The sequence below is a fragment of the Papio anubis genome, chromosome 12, assembly GCF_008728515.1.
Source record: "Papio anubis isolate 15944 chromosome 12, Panubis1.0, whole genome shotgun sequence".
NCBI lineage: Eukaryota > Metazoa > Chordata > Mammalia > Primates > Cercopithecidae > Papio > Papio anubis.
The window spans coordinates 44525301-44548359 of record NC_044987.1 but is presented as its reverse complement, the minus strand read 5'-3'; the positions used below and the strand labels follow the sequence as shown (position 1 = coordinate 44548359).

The following is a 23059-nucleotide window of genomic DNA, read 5'->3' as shown; positions in this document are numbered from 1 at the left end:
CATCTCACAACATAAGACCCATGGGCTTGGATTGCCAGCCAGCCACTGGTAGCAGTGTTGCGTCTACCTGGGAAAGAGCTCTTGGGTGGTAGGGGGAGCGGGGAGTAGGGATAGAGGGGTGGGCTGCCATCTTTGCTGTTTGGGTGGCTTAACCATTCCAACCATTAGGGTTTGGAGAGCCCAAGATGACTAGGGGTGGAAGCAGTACCCCAGCACAGCACAGAGGCCCCACAAAAATGTGGCCAGATTGCTTTATAAAGCAGGTCCCCAACTGCGTTCCTCATCAATGGGTGGAGCCTCCCAACCAGGGTTTCTGGCTACCCCTGCTGGTGTTCTCTGGCTGAGAGAGGTTTTAGGACAGCCTGGGATGGAGCTCCCAGGAGGAGCAGACTACCATCTTTGCTATTTGGGTGACTTAGCCATTCCAGGGTTCAGACTTCAGAGTGTCCAAGACAACCAAGGGCTGAAGTGGACCCCCACCACAGCATAGTTGCTCTACAAAAACGTGGCTAGACTACTTTTTTAACTGGGTCCCTGATCCTTTTCCTCCTGTCTGGGTAAGACCTCCCAATGGGGTCTCCAGCAACCTCCTACAGGTCTGTTCAGGCCAGCAACATGTCTATGACTCCCTGGGATGGAGGTCCCAGAGTAAGAAGCAGGCTGCATTCTTTGCTGTTTCACAGCCTTCACTGATGATTCTTCAGGTACTGTAAAATCTAAGGCAACTAGGGATTGGAGTCAAACCCCCAGCACAACACAGCAGCCCTGCAGAAAAGTGGCTAGACTGTTTAAAAAAGAAAAGAAGAGAAAAAGCTCCATCCAAAGGTCACCAACCTCAAAGACTGAAGGCAGATGAGCCCACAGAGATGAGAAAGGATCAGTCCAAGAACACTGAAAACTCAAAAGACCAGAGTGCCCTCTTTCCTACAAATGACTGCATCACTTCTCCAGCAAGGGTTCAGAACCAGGTTGAGGTGCCTGAAATGATGGAAATAGAATTCAGAATATGGATAGGAACAAAGTTTACTGAGCTAAAGGAGTGTGTTATAACCCAATTCGAGGAAGTTAAAATTCATGTTAAAATATTGCAGGAACTGACAGTAAAAAAAAGCCAGTATAGAAAAGAATAGAGCTGAAAAACACACTACAGCAACTTCACAATGCCATCACAAGTATTAATAGCAGTGTAGACCAAGTGAAGGAAAGAATCTTAGAGCTTGAAGACTGTTTTTCTGAAATAATACAGGCAGGCAAGAATAGAGAAAAAGCAATGAACAAAACTTCCAAGGAATGTATGATTATGTAAAGAGACCGAATCTGTGACTGATTGGTGTAAATGAAAGAGATGGGAAGAATGGAACCAGCTTGGAAAACATATTTCAGGACATAATCCATGAGAACTTTCCCAACATAGCTAGACAGGCCAACACTCAAATTCAGGAAATGCAGAGAACGTCAGTAAGATACTCCTTGAGAAGATCATCCCCAAGACACACAATCATCAGATTCTCCAAGGACAAAATGAAAGAAAAAATGTTAAAGGCAGCCGGAGGGAAAGGTCAGGTCACCTACAAAGGGAAGCCCATCAGACTAACAGTGGACCTCTCAGCTGAAACCCTACAAGCCAGAAGAGATTGGGGGCCAATGTTCAACATTCTTAGAAAAAAGAAATTCCAATCCAAAAATTCATATCCGACCACATTAAGCTTTATAAGTAGAGGAGAAATAAGATTCTTTTAAGAAAAGCAAATGCTGAGGGGATTTGTTACCACCAGACCTGTCTTACAGGAGTTCTTGACAGAAGCACTAAATATGGAAAGGAAAGACTATTGCCAGTCACAACAAAAACACACCGAAGTACACAGACCAGTGAGACTATAAAGCAATCACATAGGTCTGCAAAATAACCAGCTAACAGCATGATGACAGGTTCGAATCCAAACATATCAATGCTAATCTTATATGTAAATGGGCTAAATACACCAGTTAAAAGGCACAGAGTGGCAAGCTGGATAAAGAACCAGGACCTATTGGTATCCTGTCTTCAAGAGACCCATCTCACATGCAATGACACACATAGATCAAAATAAATAGATGAAGGAAAATCTACCAAGCAAATAGAAAACAGAAAAATGCAGGGGTTGCAATTCTAGTTTCTGACAAAACAGACTTTAAACCAACAAAGATGAAAAAGGACAAAGAAGGGCATTACATAATGGTAAAGGCTTCAATTCAACAAGAAGAGCTAACTGTCCTAAATATATATGCACATAACACAGGAGCACCTAGATTCATAAGGCAAGTTCTTAGAGACCTTCAAAGAAACTTAGACTCCCACACGATAATAGTGGTAGACATTAATGGCCTACTGAAAATAGTAATTAATTTTCAAGACATAAAATTAACAAAGATATTCAGGACCAGAACTGAGTACTTGATCAAATGGACCTGATAGATATCTACAAAGTTCTCCACCCAGAAACAACAGAATATACATTCTTCTCATCAGCCCATGGCACTTACTCTAAAATTGATCACATAATTGGAAGTAAATCACTCCTCAGCAAAAGCAAAAGAATGAAAATTAAAAACATCTCTTGTACTACCATGCAATCAAATTCAAAATCAAGAGTAAGAAATTCATTCAAAACTATGCAATTCCATGGAAATTGGATAACCTGCTCCTGAATGACTTGTGGGTATATAATGAGATAAAAGCAGGAATCAAGAAGTTCTTTGAAACTAATGAGAACAAAGATATGACATAGCAGAATTTCTGGGACACAACTAAGGCAGAATTAAAAGGGAAATGTATAGCACTAGATGACCACATTAAAAGTTAGAAGTATCTGGTCAGGCGCGGTGGCTCATGCCTGTAATCCCAGCACTTTGGGAGACCGAGGAGGGCGGATCACAAGGTCAGGAGATCGAGACCATCCTGACTAACATGGTGAAACCTCCTCTCTACTAAAAATACAAAAAACTAGCCAAATGTGGTGTGGTGGCACGTGCCTGTAGTCCCAGCTACTCGGGAGGCTAAGGCAGGAGAATCATTTGAACCTGGGAGGTGGAGGTTGCAGTGAGCTAAGATCATGCCACTGCACTCCAGCCTGGGCAACAGAGCAAGACTCCGTCTCAAAAAAAAAAAAAGTTAGAAAGATCTCAAGTTAACAACCTAATATCAAAACTAAGTGTACTAGAGAACAAAAGCAAACAAACCCCAAAGCTAGCAGAAGACAAGAAATAACCAAGACCACAGCTGAACTGAAGGTGGTAAAGACATGAAAAACCCTTCAAAATATTAATGAATCCAGGAGCTGATTTTTTGAGAAAATATTAATAAAATAGAGTGATAGCTAGACTAATAAAGAAGAAAAGAGATAAGATTCAAATAAACACACTCAGAAATGATAAGGGGGAATATTCCCACTGACCCCACAGAAATACAAACATCAGAGAATGTTATAACCATCTCTATGCACATAAACTAAAAAATCTAGAAGAAATAGAAATTAGCTGAGTGTGGTGGTAGGTACCTGTAATCCTAGCTAGTAGGGAGGCTGAGGCAGGAGACTTGGGTGAACCCAGGAGGCAGAGGTTGCAATGAGCCAAGATGGCGCCATTGCACTATAGCCCAGGCGACAGTGCAAGACTCCGTCTCAAAAACAAAAAAAAGAAAAAGAAAAAGAAAAAAAGAGATAAATTTCTGGACACATACACCCTCCCAAGGCTGAACCAGAAAGAAATTGAATCCCTGAACAAACCAATCGTGAGTTCTGAAACTGAGGCAGTAATAAATAGCCTTCCAACCAAAAAAAGCCGAGGACCAAATGGATTCACAGCTGAATTCTACCAGAGGTACAAAGAACGGCTGGTACTATTTCTATTGAAACTATTTCAAAATAATTAGGAGGAGAGACTCCTCCCTAACTAATTCTATGAGACCAGCATCATCCCAAAACCAAAACTTGGCACATACAAAAACAACAAAAAAAATTGAGGCCAATATCTTTGATGAACACTGATGCAAAAATCCTCAACAAAATACTGGCAAACTGAATCCAGCAGCACATTAAAAAGCTTATCCACCACAATCAAGTAGGTTTCATCCCAGGGATGCAAGGTTGATTCAACATATGCAAATCAATAAGTGTGATTAATCACATAGGCAGAACTAGAAACAGAAACCACATGATTATCTCAATAAACTCAATCAAACTATACTATGAGGCTACAGGAACCAAAACACTATGGTACTGGTACAAGAACAGACATTGCAGTTTATTATATATTGTTGAATAACTTTGGCAACTCTACTGGCAGGAAACAATATTAAATTGAATACTTTCCCTTAACCAGCTTGCTTCTTTTTATTTTCTTTGTTGTGAGAGGATAAATTGTTTTGATTGTAGTATCTTTTGATTCAAAGAAATAGACAAAAAGATCATACACTATGCCATTCGTCTAAAGACAGTGGCTTGGTATGAATTTGGTGTAGCATGTTTATGTTATACACTTCATACATTTATTTTTATAATATAGTTCACCTATCTATAATAACATGAGTATTTTCCCATTTCTCAGAAACTTACAATTCTTGATGACTGCTAATGTATGGATAGCATCCCTTGTTTTTGCTGAATTGTGGCTTATTCACTTCTGGTTAATGGACATCTAGTTTTTAAAATATCTGATTTATAAGTATTCCCTTTGTTTCTTTTAATTTGTGTAGCTGGAAAGCCCTGATGAAGGCTTTGAAGGCAAATCTCTTTATGAAAGTTGGACTAAAAAAAGTCCTTCCCCCGAGTTCAGTGGCATGCCCAGGTAAACAAATGAATGAAATTTCCACTGAATTCAGTGTGGGATTGTTTTGAAAATAAAAGCGTATTTTCTTTCAATTATTAAGTGAAAAAATTAACTTTAAAAATGGTCTAAAATCTGATAAAGGAAAAGCATTCCTTTGGTTCACGAATAAAATATTACTGTGTGTTTTGTAGTTAAATGTGCAGGACATCAAAACGTGATTTCTCTTTAGAATATGTAATATATACATATGGAACATTTCAACAGATTATATAGTTTGGTCATTTTTTATATGAAATGTATGGGATGAGAAGTATTTTGGACTTTGGATTTTTTTAAAGATTTTGGAATATTTGCATTATACCTACTGGTTGAACATCCCTAATCTGAAAATTCGTAATCTGAAATGCTTCAGTTAGCATTTCCTTTCAGTGTCATGTAGGTGCTTAAAAACTTTTGGATTTTGCAGCATTTTAAAAAATTTTCTTATCTTTAATTTTTGTGAGTATGTAGTAGGTGTATTTATTTTTGGGGTGCATGAGGTATTTTGATACAGATTTTGGATTTTTGGATAAGGGATGCTCAACCCCTGATAGAGATAATGGTGAAAAGTAATTCTCATTTTTTTCTGTCACCTCATCACCTTGTAATTATTCTTTTTCTGAATGTCGTATAGTTAACAAATATTTTTCTTACTGTAATAAAAATGCAAGCATCACTTCAACATTGGTTGTATCTTCATAAGCAAGGGAAGAAGAATAAATATCTCAGTACTCTGAGTTTATCGATGTCAACAGCACAAATCATTTATGTTATAAAGGACAAAATTTATGTCCAAATTATCTGAAAAATATTTGCTTTTCACTCTATTATGTACAACAGATAAAGATGATAAATGGAATGAAATAATCTTAAGGAAAACATTTTCCAGCTTCAGAAACCTTTAACAAAATGTGACATAAAATAGTCATTCCTACACAAAATAGTCTCATAGAAGGAGATATTTTGTGATGAAAATTAACATTCTTTTCATGTTTTTGCTGCATGTCTAAATCTGTATGTTTAAAATTACATTTATAATAGAATGGAGTGTAGTTTAATGAACATGTAATCTGTACTTAATGAACGAATTACTTTGAAATAATTCTGGTGTTTTATCTCTAAAAGGATAAGCAAATTGGGATCTGGAAATGATTTTGAGGTGTTCTTCCAACGACTTGGAATTGCCTCAGGCAGAGCACGGTATACTAAAAATTGGGTAAGTGAATCTAAATTATTCAAGATTATTTATGAATATATTTTAACTAAACAAATAATTCTGACTCCAAAAAGTGACTCAAACGTTAGTTGAAAGCAGAGAGAAGTCTCAATGGTTGACAGTATCGCTACTACATAGGATAACTCCTGTATCTGGTATTCCTACCCTAAATTCAAGTGTCAGTTGGTATCAATACTCATGTCTGCAAATGTGAACTTCCATTTACTCCCTTAAACATATTTTCTGTTTCATTTGGTGGCACTGCATTCACTCAGTCATTTAAGTTGAAAATGTAGGAATTGTCTTTGATTTCACCCTCCTCCTTATTCAAAATTAATCAGTATCTCCCCATTATCATTCAAAATTAATCACTGTATTTGAATTTCCATCTCTTACTATATCTCTAATTATTAAACAAATAACATCATTAAACAAATGAAAAATTTGTTTAATAAAGAACAGACTATATATATTAGTCTGTTCTCCTGCTCCTAATAAAGACATACCCAAGACTGGGTCATTTACAAGGGAAATATGTTTAATTGACTCACAGTTTCATATGGCTGGGGAGGCCTCACAATCCTGGCTGAAGGCGAATGAGGAGCAAAGTTACATGTTACATGGCAGCACACAAGAGAGCAGGTGCAGGGGAACTTCCCTTTATAAAACCATTAGATCGCATGAGACTTATTCACTGTCAGGAGAGCAGGGCAGGAAAACGTGTCCCGCATGATTCAGTTACCTCCCACCAGGTCTCTCCCATGACACGTGGGGATTATCATAATTCAAGGTGAGATTTGGGTAGGGACACAGAGCCAAACCATATCAGTATAATACACTTTGAACGTGTAAAAGTCATGATTCCTTTTCTTCTGTTGTAGATTTTATATATATATATACATATATATATATACACACACACACACACACATATATGGTTTTCATTTTCTTCAAAGTAAAATGGGTACATAGTTTATAAAATGTCAAGTAGTTTTATAAGAACACTGGTTTATAATTAAAAACAGTTGTTTCTTATTTCCATTTCATATTCATACCATCCCTGATTTCTGTTCATCAGATGAAACCTTTGTCAGCTTTTATGATACATCCATGTTTATAAGTAATATTTTAATCCTGATACGTCTTCATTTTTAAATTTTATGTTATAAAGAAAAATCATTCTCACACTTATAAAAATGGTAAGGAAGAGTTCGTTCAAAACTGTTCCAATAAGAATATTGCAATAGTAAGAGATTTAGCTCAATTCCAAATACAGAAAAGACATTTGGCGATTTAGAGTTGACATTAAGTTTCTGTAAGTGTTTCCTCACAGGCTATTCTTCCCAGATGGAAAATCTTCAGTCTCCTGTCTGTGAGGTAGGAAGTTAGGCAGAGTTATATGGGAACTGATAGTGAGGATAAATATTAATATTGTCTACATTTTACTATGAAAAAAATTACAACAAATAAAATCAAATGACCACCTAAAGTTTTTGGTAGTAAGTCCTGAAGCCTAGATTCAAACCCTGGCAGGGAAATTCCAGAATCCCAGTCTCTTCAACACATCAGTACATAAAATGTCCTTTTATATTAATAATAAAAAATAAGCATCTTAATGGTTGAAAGTGATAAACTAGCAATTCACAGTTTGAAAAGTCCTTCCTTCTATCTATACTTTTGGTTTTCCTGACACCTGTCTGGGCCTCCCTTCTCTCTCCTTAGTGAGACTTTAGATCCACTACTGCACCCCTCACCACTCAGACTCTCCAGCCTTCAGCACACTATTTGTCAGACAATCATTTATCCAAGGAATTTTAGTGATTAAACAATTTAGTGTCTTCTCCTATATAATATTGTGTAATACTTATTTACTTGCCTTTAACAATTCTGTCTTCTTATTTTTACCCAAATGCAAGATTGTCTTGTCTTGTTTTTTCAGATTCTTAAAACATGAATCTAAGAATGCAGTCTTCTGCATTCTTAGAGGCAAACCTGTTTGGTCCCTTTGAAATATTTTTTAAATAATATTTGTTATATCATATACACATATTTTAATTGGTACAAACTTGGAGTGTGTTTACGTATCATAATATTAGCTGTTTAGGAAGTAACTTATTGAGATGCTTAAGTACTTTCCTTGCTCCATCACTGACCAATCTTACTAATACTAATAGTAAATATTGGTGCTAATCATTTTATTGTAAGCTATCCTATAAGTGATATGTTTTGTTATTTTTTCCGTAGGAAACAAACAAATTCAGCAGCTATCCACTGTATCACAGTGTCTATGAAACATATGAGTTGGTGGAAAAGTTTTATGATCCAATGTTTAAATATCACCTCACTGTGGCCCAGGTTCGAGGAGGGATGGTGTTTGAACTAGCCAATTCCGTAGTGATCCCTTTTGATTGTCGAGATTATGCTGTAGTTTTAAGAAAGTATGCTGACAAAATCTACAATATTTCTATGAAACATCCACAGGAAATGAAGACATACAGTGTATCATTTGGTATGTTACCCTTCCTTTTTCAAATTCCTCATCTGTATGGTTCTATTAATCTCCAAAATATAATGGGCTATCTTAGGTCATTTATTATTGATTGCTGTTTCAAGCGATCCAGTATTCTGTTTATGTCTATAAACATATTTTTCATTTTATGGATGCTCATATCTTATAATATAAAAATATAAATACCTTGTAAAACACAAAAGATGATGGCTTCTATATTGTTCCTTTTCTTGAACTTTGGACCAATGCCATTAGAAATTACGTTCTTTAAGCGTTTGATGATCCCAATTTCTATTTCAGATTCACTTTTTTCTGCAGTAAAGAATTTTACAGAAATTGCTTCCAAGTTCAGTGAGAGACTCCAGGACTTTGACAAAAGCAAGTACGTTCTATATCTATATCTATCTATATCTGTGTCTATATCTACACACACATATATATATTTAAAAGGAAAGTAACATCGCTGTTGCTGAACTAGCTTTGGGAATTTCTTGCTGTTTTCTTCTTTTTAAATTTGTTTTACTTTAAGTTCTGGGATACATGTGCAGAACGTGCAGCTTGTTACATAGGTAGACAAGTGCCATTTCCTGCTGCTTTCTGTCTTTCCACTCTAGCACATCCTATGTAGGGCTGCCCTATCTCAAAAGACTTGCTTTCGACATTTGGAGTGGCAATTGTGCTGCTGCGAAATGTCGGTCCCTCCCTCCTGCCATTTGATCAGTTACAATATACTCTGCTTAACAATGAAGGGCCTTCACTGTGTGACCCCAGCTGTTTCCAGTTTTATTTCTTGTTTTTTCAGTATCTGTACATCATAACTCAGCCAGACTATTTAATTTTCAAAGCGTGATTTCTTTCTGCCTCTTTTTTTTATTTCATTACCTCCACATAGAGCTCCTTATTTCCACTTCCATCCGGCAAAATTCTATTTATCCAGAATAGCAAATATTGTGAAGTCATTAATTTTGGAAATGTTAAACATTTAGGATTAATTCTGTGTAAGATTACACAAGTACAACACAATTTGAACAAAATTTTAAGATGGAAGGAAAAATACTTGGTGAGAATACTAAGGTAATTTTTTTAAAATAGAATTTTGAGGGCACAGATATGTGTATTAAATATAGTATCATGATGTAAGTATCAAATCCCTAGGAGCTGATGTAAGGACACATAAAAAGATCAGAGTAGATGATGTAGAAATAGGCTCAGTGATATATAAGGAAGTATTAGTAATAAACGATACAGCAAAAATCAATTGGGAAAGATTAGTCAATCATAACATTGTATAAACTATGTTAATACCTGCTATAAAATTAAATTCAGAATCACACTTCACATTGTATGCTCACATAAACAACAGCTGTAAAGAATTTATTAGTAAAAATGAAAATTTCTTGAAAGACAGATGCCAAGTTTAGAAGCAGTGGGGAAATGATGCAATCATATTTGAGACCATTAAAATGGTTCAGAATATGAAAATTAATATTCAAAAGAAAAGTTAAGAAAGTTGAAAACTTATTTTCTAGCACAAATGGAGAGTAATATATACATTATAAAAATATTTTTTGAAAATTAATTTAAATAGTCCAAAAGAACAAACTGAAAATATCAGTAAGAAACAAGACAAATAATTATAAAAATGTTGTCAAGATACACCTGTAAAGAAACATAGCAAAATATTGAGTTCACTAATGCATAATTCAGAAATACAAATGAAAGTAATGTGACATTATTTTTATAACACAGTAATAACAATTTAAACCTTGGTTGTGCCCACTGCTGGTATACTGAAGCATATGGTCTCCATGCTTTTCTGATAGCATTATGAATTATTTTAGCTTTTTTGAAAAAGATAGATACATATTGGTAATGCGTTCAAGAACTGTCACAGAGTCCTGTGCTTTGACATAGGTATTCCATTTCTTGAATTATTTCTTAGGAAAAAGTCTCTGTTTTGGAAAAGAAAGATGCCCGGAGAAAGATTTGAAGTATAAAATTATAATAGCAAGTAATTCAAAATAACCCAATGCCTAAGAGAAGAGAAATTACTAAAAAATTGATATTCACCAATGTGAACATTTTATAATCCTTAAAATGGATTATTAGAAATACAATATAATAGAAGATACTTAGAATAAAATATGAAGTAAGCAAAAAGTTTATAAAATTGTAAATAGAGTTTGATTAATTTTTATTTAACAAATATAGGAAAAACTTAAAGGGAATTAATGAATTATTTTAATAATTGTGTTATCCTCAAGGAATATTGGAAGAATTGCTTTCCTATTATTTTCAATTCTTTATAATTTTTATATGTGGGTAAAAAAGTCAACAATGAGAAATACATTTTAAGGAGATCCCAAACACCATGTATTCTATAAAATTGGTTTTCTTTTTGTATTTAAAAGAAAAAATATTTTCTCCCTCTGGCAAAATGCCTTATGGTTTGAATTCTGGTTTGTTTAGGACACTTATTGTTTAGCACACTCAGCTTCCCCTTCCTTTAGTATTTCTACAGTTGTTTTATTTTCTCTAAATGATAGTAAAGATCCATTCTGTTCCCTATATATTTACAAACTCTGAAACACCTGCACAGTGCATTGCACATAATAATAGTAAATTCTAACTAAGTAAATTAAACTGAATGTTGAATTTCTCAACCAAAACTTTGAAATCTAAGGAAGAGACATGTCTTCATCCTGCTTTTCTTGTATTACTTCTTGCCCCATCAAAGAATATAAGATGTTGACACAGGATACAGAGAAAGAGAAGTGTGTGTGTGTGTGTGCGCGCACGCACATGTGTGCATTTACATGTGTGTAGCCACATGAGTTTTTGTACTTGTAGTAATGCTTTGTGAATTTGATTCCGAAACCCATAGCATCTTATTGAAATTATCCTTCATTCGATTGTCTCAACTGTTTATGGGAGCTGCTAACAGGTACTCTGTGTTTAATCTACCTTTATACTGTCACAGAATCTGAATTCATGATGCTAAATACATAAATATTAAAAATAGCTCAAATCCAAATTATGGGGATTTAAGTTGTTCCTGTTTTCCTTTTGTCAGCAAGGTGCAGTTGAAAGAACAATACCGACCTCCTATTTCACTCTAAAACTTTCTAGTGTGAATTTAGGCAAGTTATTTAACTCATGATCCTTTGTTATCTCATCTACAAAATGGGGCTATTACCCTGCCCACCTTGCAGAATCGCTCTGAAAATTAAAAATCACATTTTGTATAGACATTCAGAACAGTAATTGGCACATAGGAAATGATCACTAAATGCTAACTGTTAGTAAAACAAAATTATAAAAAGCAAAAGATAAATTAATGAATAAGATGATTTATGCTTTCTTATTGTAATGATTTTTTTCTCATTAGTTAATTAAATTGTGAAAGAATTGGTATATTAAATTCAGTAACTCATTGTTGATGTATTCAGGGCTTGCTGATAAGCTTTCAATTATATTGAATCATTCTTGCTACAATAACAACCTCAATACTCATTTTGGAATGTAAGTTCTGTAAAAGCAGGGAGTGTTTGATACATAGGAGGTATCCAAATATTGTTAAAAGACTGAAGTAATCATCATCTCTTGTGTTCATAATAGGTTTAGCTTTAAAAATGAAAGGAATATTGTTAATTATCACTTGGTAAATAATTCTAATTTGCCAGGCATCTTACTAAACATTAGCAGGTCATCTTATTTTAATATTGATATTACTTCAGTGAGTAGATTACTAGGATACCTAAGGTGAAGAAAATCTTGCCTTGTTATACCAATGTAAATAAAAATCACTATTATTTTTTCCATTGGCACATACAGCTGTTTCTGTGCTTTTATAAGCCTGAGCAGTATAGTATTTTATAGGATTTTAAAAATGTGATAGCTATGTATTTTATTTTTCTTAATTTGCATATTACAGAATGTTAAAATTTGCAATTTACATTTGAACAACAGTGATTTGAACTGCACAGGTCCACTTATACATGAATTCTTTTTTCCATTAATACAGTGAGCCCTCTCTATCCATAGATTTCATATTAGCAAGCAAACGCAGATGGAAAATTCAGTATTATTCACTGTAATCCCAGGTACTCAGGAAGCTGAGGCAGGGGGATTGCTTGAGCCCAGGAGTTTGAGACTATAGTGAGCTATGATCAAGCCACTGCACTCCAGCCTGGGCAACAGAACAAGACTCCATCTCTTAAGGAAACAAAATAAAATACAGTATTGATGGATTAAAACCCACATATATGGAGGGCTGACTATTCTTGTTATTTTTAAATATGGAAAACTTTGTATTTTGCCAAATTAAATCTTTTATTTTCAAACTTACATTTGAAAATATTAGCATTGCATACAGAAAATGATTTTGTTAAATATCTAAAAGTAGGATGGACATGAATCTAGAACAAAAGTATTTTAAGTAAGTAAATTCATTTATATGGAAAAAAATCTCAACAATCATCTTTCTTCTAGCTTTGATATATTAGAACTTTTATCACCAAATGATGCTTACTCTGCAAGCTTGAATCTGAGAACCTCAGATGTAGCTAATGAGAAACTAAGGAAAAACATAAAGTAAGATAATTATAGAAACTTAAAAAACAACTGTTACATTCCGTTTGGACTACTAGCCATGTGCTCCATAAACATTTTCTATTTTATATAATTGCCTATCTCATTGTCTTAACAATATGAAGACTAAGATGTCAAAGAGGGATTAAGCATGTGGTAAGAGTTCTACTGGGGGCAACTAACCCAAGAGAGATCAGATGTGGCTTCAGATTCCACATACACAGCTACATTTCCTCATTGAGGCAGAACAAGTTAATCCAGAAAGTCATATCAGACTCCAAGAATGCTGTACTTAAACCATTCTGAAAATCACTTGAAATGATACAATTTTAAGTAACTTTTAGACTTAAATCTGGATCATTCTACCAAGAGATCAATTTAATTTGTCTGATAGTTTGTTCATTCTCACCCTGTTAATTCCACAGAGGAGGAGGGCCCACTTTTCATATACATGTGTCTTCCTTGCAGGACTTGAGTATGCACAAATTTTGGTGTAGGGGGTGGTCCTAGAAGCAATTCCTGGAGATAACTAAATTCAGTTTTGTTCTGAAATTTTTATTTTCTGCATAGAAATATATTTTCATGAAGTTATAATTATATTCATTTTCTTTCTCAGCCCAATATTATTAAGAATGATGAATGATCAACTCATGTTTCTGGAAAGAGCATTTATTGATCCATTAGGGTTACCAGACAGACCTTTTTATAGGTAAGAAAAGAAAATATGACTCCTTTCTATAATATCACTGTTTCTAGTAATTATTTTTAATTTTTTCATTGTGGAAAAATATTGTAGTTGATTTCTTGCAAGCAAATGGAAAATTTCAAAATATATGTAGGAAGTTATAGTGGTATTGTTTCTTCATATAATGTAATATGATTTTTGCATATCTTTATTTTGAGTATCTTTGTTCTGATTATAACAGAATATATGTTTATTTTAGGAAATATAGAAGATTCAGAAAGCCATGGCAGAAAATAAAAATCTCCGCAATTTTATCAGAAAAATATAAAATCATGGTTATATTCTTGTGTGTATAATTTTAGTTCCTTTCCTATTTTAAATACATTTTTGCTTATGTATACACACAACCCAAACATCTCTCTATATATAATATATACAATAAGTTTATATTTATTTATTCTTTTCCCTAATGTTGATATTTAGAAATTTTATTTCCTCCTAAATCCTGACAGTTGAATTTTTTCCTGCCAAACATTGACTGTCCCCAGGTTGATTTTCTAAATATTGCAGAATGAGATAGATCACTGGACAGCCAGAAATGGCCCTAACTTTCTTTCTAGGGATTATAAAAGGTTCTGGTTTGGTAGTAAGAGCATCTTCAAACAGGTTGACTGGATCACCAATGGCAGTATATTTTTATCCATCCCCCGCCCCCTTTTTTTTCCCTAAGAGACAGGGTCTCACTCTGTCTCCCAGGCTAGAGTTCAGTTGTGCAGTTGTAGCTCACCGCAGCCTCAGACTTTTGGGCTCAAGCAATCTTCCCACAGCAGCTTCCCCGGAAGCTAGGACAACAGACACATGCCACCATGTCCAGCTAATATGTGTACTTTGGTTTGTAGAGACAAGGTGTCCCTATGTTGCACAGGCTTGTCTAGAACTCCTGGCCTCAAGCAATCCTCCCACCTCGGCCTCCCTAATATATGGGATTACAGGCATGAGCTACTGCTTCTGGCCTCATCTACCTCTTTACTTTGGAGTTTGTCCTTCTCTTCTATGGGCTATTACATGAACGGTCTTAGCCCATTCTATAAAACATTTTCTGCCTTGGTCATGTGGAACATTACAAAATTGTTTTTGATGATTCTTCAAACTCTATGTTAAGTATTCTAACATGATAGTGTGGATTTTTAAAAAATGACAAACACAATATAGGGTTGGCTGATCACAAACAAGACTGTAATGATCACAATTGTGCTATAATGTAGGAGGTAGCATGATATATTAAAAAATCAGCACTTGTCATGTGTTTTAAGACAAATCATTTAGTTACTTGATCTCTCAGACCTCAGTTTCCTCCTCTGTGAAATACTAATATCAACTGTGTAGAGTTTATTTCTAAACATTAGAAAAATTGTAAGTAAACATTAAATACCAATACCAAGCATGATTGCTGTGGTTTCTATCATCATTGTTACTTTTGTAGCACTGAACCACTTTTATTTGTTTGAAATAAAAATATAATTAATTACTATAGATTTCACATAATAGTCTTCAGAGATGATTGAACTTGGAAGTTCAGTTGACAAGTGGCTTGTTCAAATTGTTATAGGAATATGCAATCCAGGAATTGCAGAGTGCTCTTGTGTTTCTCTTGTATGTCATTTGGGCACCTGATAAACAGCAAACGATTTTATCAACAGGCATGTCATCTATGCTCCAAGCAGCCACAACAAGTATGCAGGGGAGTCATTCCCAGGAATTTATGATGCTCTGTTTGATATTGAAAGCAAAGTGGACCCTTCCCAGGCCTGGGGAGAAGTGAAGAGACAAATTTCTATTGCAACCTTCACAGTGCAAGCAGCTGCAGAGACTTTGAGAGAAGTGGCCTAAGAGGATTCTTTAGAGAATCCATATTGAATTTGTGTGGTATGTCATTCAGAAAGAATCAGAATGGGTATATTGATAAATTTTAAAATTGGTATATTTGAAATAAAGTTGAATATTATATATAGTTATGTGGGTGTTTATATATGTATGTGTTTATATTGTTTCTTTTATCTTGTCCCTATGGATTAAAAATTAAAAATTGAATTTCATAATTATAAGAGGTTATGGTGAAGTGGAAAAATTTAACTCAGTATTAAATCTAAGGAGAATGGCATAATACAGTAAAACTCTCATCTGGCATTATCAGGGAATCAAGTCTAATCTATTCATGTCACTTCACACATAAGAAAACATCAGTATGTCATAGAGCACACTGGGGAATATGCACAAGACTATTCCAAGCCAGAGGCCTCACGGCCTGCCTGGTCACCCAAGGCTGAGAGGATCACTATCTCAGCACACTAGTTGGGAAATGGATCAAATTACACTTTTAGTAAATGTAATCACTCTATAGTATAAGAAATAATTATTTTTTAAAATTTATATAAAAGGCTATAGTATAACACATATGTATAGTAATTAAATGAACATTTGTGAACCTAACAGCCATACGAAGAAAATAACATTTCCAATATCTTAGGATGCCCCATGTACTAATGACAGTTACGCTTTTCCATTTTCTTGAATTTTATGTTTATCTTTCCTCTGTTATTATTTATAATTGTATCACACACGGCTGTATTCCTTACATGTTTTGGCATTATGTATTTTTGAACTTTTTATAAAGACAGTCATACCATGTGTATTTCTCAGGTACTTGATTTTTTTCATTGGCTTTTAAGGGTTCAAATATATTATCACTGTGGCTGTAGTTTGCCGTATTTTGCTGATATAGAACATTCATTCACATGAGAGTAAGATTCAGGGTCCATCAAGATGAGAAAACATACAGTAATGTGAATAGGGAAAGTTAATGTAAAGAATTATTAATTGTTACAGCATTGGAGCAATGAAATATTGTCTAGTAATATGTAAAGAGAGGTCTCAAGAATATGTGATGAGCAGATATAAGGAAATGCTGTTATCTCCATGGTGAATTTGGAGCAGCCAATGAAGAGTCCCCTCACACTGTGGCGTCACTCAATGTTAAGAAGTTGCTGTGGTGTTGCCCTTGAACCTGCTTCAAATTGATACTTCAGAACTCCCCAGAAGTGTCTTCTGGGCCACTGTGTAAAGCTGTTTATGAAGAAATGTCAAGCCAGAGGGGCTTTACTACAAATTTGGCAAAGGACAGTTTCAGGAGAAGCTCTTGGCCGCTGGGTTCTCCTGGCCACCATGAACTTCAGGAAGTGGGCGCCAGAGCAGCAGCCACAGAATCTGGGCACTGGTGTCGCCCTGTATGCCCTCCATGTCAGACGCTGGAGATGTCATTTACGTTGCCAGAGTTTGCCAGGGGTGCACACAGAAAGCAGATTGGAAACCACCTTCTTGGAACGTCTCTCCAATGCCTTCTACTCACGGAACAACTATTTAATGGGCCCAGATCTATTTATGAAGACAATCAAGAGTGAGTTTGGAGTGGGTAACCCAAATTTGGATAACTGGTGAATAATAAAATGTATTTATTCATTTTCTGCTGGTATATATTTGGAATGTTTTATGTGTTTTGCTTCTGTGAGCATGTATCCTAATGCAGATATTCAAGAGATTCTCTTTCCTGACAGTATCTACCTATAGGTTGAATGTCTGTGTTGTAAAGTTTGTGCATCTTCAATTTTACAATGCCAAGCTGTTTCAAAGTGATTTTGTTTATTTATATTCCCACTGGCAAAGTAATCATGTTATTCAAGATAAAAAACAAGTACGGAAGATTGTGGCATGTTAAAGAAATACAACTACTCAGTGTTACTAGAATCCAAGGGATTTGTGGGAAGAACAATCCATACATTGGGCACCAAATACAACACATAAGGCTTAGAAGACATTCAGAGGAGTGTAACTACTTTCCTGTAGTTTATCAAAAACCCATAATAAGGTTAAGCAGGATAGGGATACGGGCATATTTGCATTTCAGAAAGCATTCTGCCCTAGATGGATTAGAAGGGCATCAACCCAGCAAAAGATAAGAACTTTGTTTTTTGGTTTTTTGTTGTTGTTGTTGTTTGTTTGTTTTTAATACAGGGTCTCACTCTGTCACCCAGGCTGGAGTCAATGGCACAATCCCAGCTCGGTGTAACCTCTTCTTCCTCAGCTCAGGCGATCCTTCAGCCTCAGACTCCCAAATAGCTGAGATTACAGGTGTACACCACCATGCCTGGCTAATTTTTGTATTTTTTGTAGAGATGGGGTTTTGCCAAGTATCCCAGGCTGGTCAAGAACTCCCTGGCTCAAAGTATCAACCTTCCTTGGCCTCCCAAAGTGGTGGGATTACAGGCAGGAGTCACCATGCCAGGTCCCAAAATATTTTCTTATGACAACAGTTGCCGTGTAGACTTTATCCCCAGAAAAGATAAGACTACCCTCGTCCTTCAGGTCTCAGCTTACATGTCATCTCTTCTAGGAATACTTCCAGAATGACTGCCCCTTCCCTTATATTCCTTACTAGACCATAAGCTCCTCAGAGACTGAGTCTCGTTTTTTATTTTGGCTTCAATCTCTATCAGTATGGAGAGTCCATAGATGGCACTCATTCTGTGAGTAATCAGAGTAGCGTGCATATGAGACTTTCTGAGACATTCTGTGCTTTGAAAATAAAAGCTACACTGCAGACTAAGATTTCCACAATGCCTTAGTTACAGGGTTTGGCTGAGCATGCTAACAGGCTTTTTGTCATGTCATTGTTAGAGAGTTGGACAATATTGTAGATGTAGGATAAGGTGAATAAAACTATTCTAAAAAATGGACCGAAACCTACATAATACTTGAAAGCTTTGTCAACTTTCAATCGATTCTGCAAGCATGCAATAAGCATCCCCCCAAATTATTATATGTAATTCGGTGGCTTAGGAACATACTTTGGCAACATATTTAATGTCACTGTCATTCATAAGAGGTATTGCAATGATAGGAACACAATTGTTTTTGTTTTTGTTTTTGTTTTGAGACAGGGTCTCTCTGTCACCCAGGCTGGAGTGCATTGGCGCGATCTAGGCTCACTGCAACCTCTGCCTCCTGGGTTCAAGTGATTCTTCTCCCTCAGCCTCCTGAGTAACTGGAATTATAGGCACCCACAGCCATGCCCAGATAATTTTTTTGTATTTTTAATAGAGACAGGTTTTCACTAGATTGGCCAGGCTGATCTCGAACTCCTGATCTCAGGTGATCCAACTGCGTCCACCTCCCAAAGTGCTGGGATTACAGGTGGGAGTCACCTCGCCTGACCAGGAATAGAGTTTTTAGAGACAGACTGCCTGGGGTCCAACCCTAGTTCTCCCACTTACTTACGGTATGGCTATGGGCAAATTATTAAAGCTTTCTGTTATTAAGAAAGTCAATGGTAGCTTGATGGAGATAGCATTGAATCTATACATTACTTTGGGCAGTATGACCTTTTTCACAATATTGAGTCTTCCTATCGATGAACATGGGATGTTTTTCCATTTGTTTGTGTCCTCTCTTATTTCCTTGAGCAGTGGTTTGTAGTTTTCCTCGAAGAGCTCCTTCACATCCCTTGTAAGTTGCATTCCCAGGTATTTTTTTCTCTTTGTAGCAATTGTGAATGGGAGTTTACTCATGATTTGGCTCTCTGTTTGTCTATTATTGGTGTATAGGAATGTTAGTGATTTTTGCACATTGATTTTGTATCCTGAGACTTTGCTGAAGTTGCTTATCAGCTTAAGGACATTTTGGGCTGAGACGATGGGGTTTTCTAACTGTATAATCACTTCATCTGCAAACAGGGACAATTTTACTTCCTGTCTTCCTATTTGAATGTCCTTTATTTCTTTCTTTTGTCTGATTGCCCTGGCCAGAATTTCTAATACTATGATGAATTAGAGGAATGAGAGAGGGCATCCTTGTGCCAGTTTTCAAAGGGAATGCTTCAAGTTTTGCCCATTCAGTAAGATATTGTCTGCGGGTTTGTCATAAATAGCTCTTATTATTTTGAGATATCTTCCATCAATACCTAGTTTATTGGGTGTTTTTAGCATGAAGAAGTGTTGAATTTTATCAAAAGCCTTTTCTGCATCTATTGAGATAATCATGTAATTTTTGTCATTGGTTCTGTATATGTGATGTATTATGTTTATTGATTTGTGTGTATTGAACCAGACTTGGATCCCAGGGATGAAACCAACTTGATCATGGTGGATAAGCCTTTTAATGTGCTGCTGGATTTGGTTTGCCAGTATTTTATTGAGGATTTTCACACTGATGTTCACGTTCATGTTTGGCCTGAAATTTTCTTTTTGTGTATGTGTGTGTGTGTCTGCCAGGTTTTGGTATCAGGATGATGTTGACCTCATAAAATGAGTTAGGGAAGAGTCCCCCTTTTTCTATTGTTTGGAATAGTTTTAGAAGGAATGGTAACAACTCCTCTTTGTACCTCTGGTAGAATTCAGACGTGAATCTATCTGGTCCTGGGCTTTTTTTTTTTTTTTGGTTGGTAGGCTATTAACTACTGCCTCAATTTCAGAACTTTTTATGGGTCTATTCAGGGATTCCACTTCTTCCTGATTTAGTCTTGGGAGGGTGTATGTGTCCAGGAATTTATAAATTTCTTCTAGATTTTCTAGTTTATTTGCGTAGAGGTGTTTACAGTATTCTCTGATGGTAGTTTGTATTTCTGTGGGATCAGTGGTGATATCCCCTTTATCATTTTTTATTGTGTTTATTTGATTCTTCTCTCTTTTCCTCTTTATTAGTCTGGCTAGCAGTCTATCTACTTTGTTAATCTTTTCAAAAAACAGCTCTTGGATTCATTGATTTTTCTGAAGCGTTTTTCATGTCTCGATCTCCTTTAGTTCTGCTCTGATCTTAGTTATTTTTTGTCTTCTGCTAGCTTTTGAATTTGTTTGCTCTTGCTTCTCTAGGTCTTTGAATTGTGAGGTTAGGGTATTGATCAATTTTGGATCTTTTCCACTTTCTCATATGGCCAATTAGTGCTATAAATTTCCCTCTAAACACTGCTTTAGCTGTGTCCCAGAGATTCTGGTACTTTGTGCCTTTTTTCTCCCTGGTTTCAAAGAACTTATTTATTTCTGTCTTAATTTTGTTATTTACCCAGTAGTCATTCAGGAGCAAGTCTTTCAGTTTCCATGTAGTTGTGCAGTTTTGAGTGAGTTTCTTAATCCTGAGTTCTAATTTGATTGCACTGTGGTCTGAGACACAGTTTGTCATGATTTCCATTCTTCTGCATTTGCTGAGGAGTGTTTTACTTCCAAATATGTGGTCAATTTGGAATAAGTGTGATGTAGTACTGAGAAGAATGTATATTCTGTTGATTTGGGGTGGAGAGTTCTGTAGATGTCTTTTAGGTCCACTTGGTCCAGAACGGAGTTCAAGTCCTGAATATCCTTGTTAATTTTCTGTCTCATTAATCTGTCTAATATTGACAGTGGGGTGTTACAGTCTTCGATTATTTTTGTGGAGGAGTCTAAGTCTCTTTTTAGGTCTCTAAGAACTTGCTTTATGAATCTGGGTTCTCCTATATGGGGTGTATATATATTTAGGGTAGTTAGCTTTTCGTGTTGCATCGATCCCTTTACCATTATATAATGCCCTTCTTTGTCTTTTTTGATCTTGTTAGCTTAAACTCTGTTTCATCAGAGACTAAGATTGCAACCCTTGCTATTTTTTGCTTTCCATTTGCTTGGTAAATCTTTCTCCATCCCTTTATTTGGAGCCTATATGTGTCTTTGCACCTGAGATGGGTTTCCTGAATATAGCACACCAATGGGTCTTGACTCTTTATCCAGTTTGCCAGTCTGTGTCTTTTAATGGAGGTATTTAGGCCATTTACATTTAAAGTTAATATTGTTACATGTAAATTTGATCCTGTCATTATGATGCTAGCTAGTTATTTTGCCCATTAGTTGATGCAGTTTCTTCATATTGTTGATGGTCTTTACAAGTTGGCATGTTTTGTAGTGGCTGACACTGGTTTTTCCTTTCCATATTTAGTGCTTCCTTCAGGAACTCTTTGAAAGGCAGACCTGGTGGTCAAAAAATCCCTCAGCATTTGCTTGTCTGTATGGGATTTTATTTCTCCTTCACTTATGAAGCTTAGTTTGGCTGGATATGAAATTCTGGGTTGAAAATTCTTTTCTTTAAGAATGTTGAATATTGGCCCCCACTCTCTTCTGGCTTGCAGGGTTTCTGCAGAGAGATCCACTGTTAGTCTGATGGGCTTCCTTTGTGGGTAACCCGATCTTTCTCTCTGCTGCCCTTAACATTTTTTCCTTCATTTCAACCTTGGTGTATCTGATGATTATGTATCTTGGGTCTTCTCTTCTTGAGGAATATCTTTGTGGTATTCTCTGTATTTCCTGAATTTGAATGTTGGCCTGTCTTGCTAGGTGGGGGAAGTTCTCCTGAATAATATCCTGAAGTGTGTTTTCCAAATTGGTTATATTCTCCCCATTACTTTCAGGTACACCAATCAAACATAGGTTTGGTCTTTTCACATAGTCTCATATTTATTGGAGGCTTTGTTCATTTCCTTTTATTCTTTTTTCTCTAATCTTATCTTCACACTTTATTTCATTATGTTGATCTTCAGTCTCTGATATGCTTGACTGATTCAGCTATTGATACTTCCGTATACTTCACAAAGTTCTCATGCTGTGTATTCAGCTCCATCAGGTCATTTATGTCCTTCTCTAAACTGGTTATTCTAGTTAGCAGTTCCTCTAACCTTTTATCAAGGTTCTTAGCTTCCTTGCATTAGGTTAGAACATGCTCCTTTAGCAAGATAATTTCCTGAAATGGAAAGTAAAACTACAAGAGAAATCCAGATGGTTCCTAGGTTTTTTGACATTTAGAAAAAGGTAAGCAGGTTTTGTCAGGGAAGTTGGGAGTTCTGATTTTTGAAATGCCCATTACCTATCCCAGTGCATATAAGAATCTGGAGCCCAAATAATAGTTTACTACTCCATAATATGTATTACATTTGTTTGGTTCTGTTAAAAAACCAAAATGATAACCATTAACTTAAAGATACTAATTGGCTTTATCTGTGATTCCAGAAGTTGGCAACACTTTATTTCATAAAATAGAGTAAGTGTTCTTGTGAGCTGAGAAGAGCTTGGTTTTATATACAGAGCTGAAGAAAGCAGAAACAATGAACAGAAAACAGGCTGGTCACTTCAAAGTTATGTTGCTTGTA

The 23059-nt window shown here is 35.7% G+C and overlaps 1 protein-coding gene across 5 annotated transcripts in view; it reads left to right on the top strand.

The window, feature by feature from the left end:
- Positions 1-17366, top strand: part of LOC101022396 (glutamate carboxypeptidase 2) — a 67042-nt gene extending 49676 nt beyond the window's left edge. For 3 of the 5 annotated variants that reach the window (XM_031653056.1, XM_031653058.1, XM_031653057.1), the window contains 6 exons: positions 4733-4824; positions 5971-6061; positions 8306-8570; positions 8871-8952; positions 13777-13869; positions 15546-15856. In XM_031653056.1, coding sequence (XP_031508916.1) covers positions 4733-4824; positions 5971-6061; positions 8306-8570; positions 8871-8952; positions 13777-13869; positions 15546-15735 — 813 coding nt within the window. In that variant the 3' untranslated portion in view covers positions 15736-15856. Of the gene's footprint in view, positions 1-4732; positions 4825-5970; positions 6062-8305; positions 8571-8870; positions 8953-13776; positions 13870-15545 lie in introns of all 5 variants that reach the window. The other 2 variants (XM_031653059.1, XM_031653060.1) reach the window with 2 other exon arrangements.
- Positions 17367-23059: the final 5693 nt, after the last annotated feature.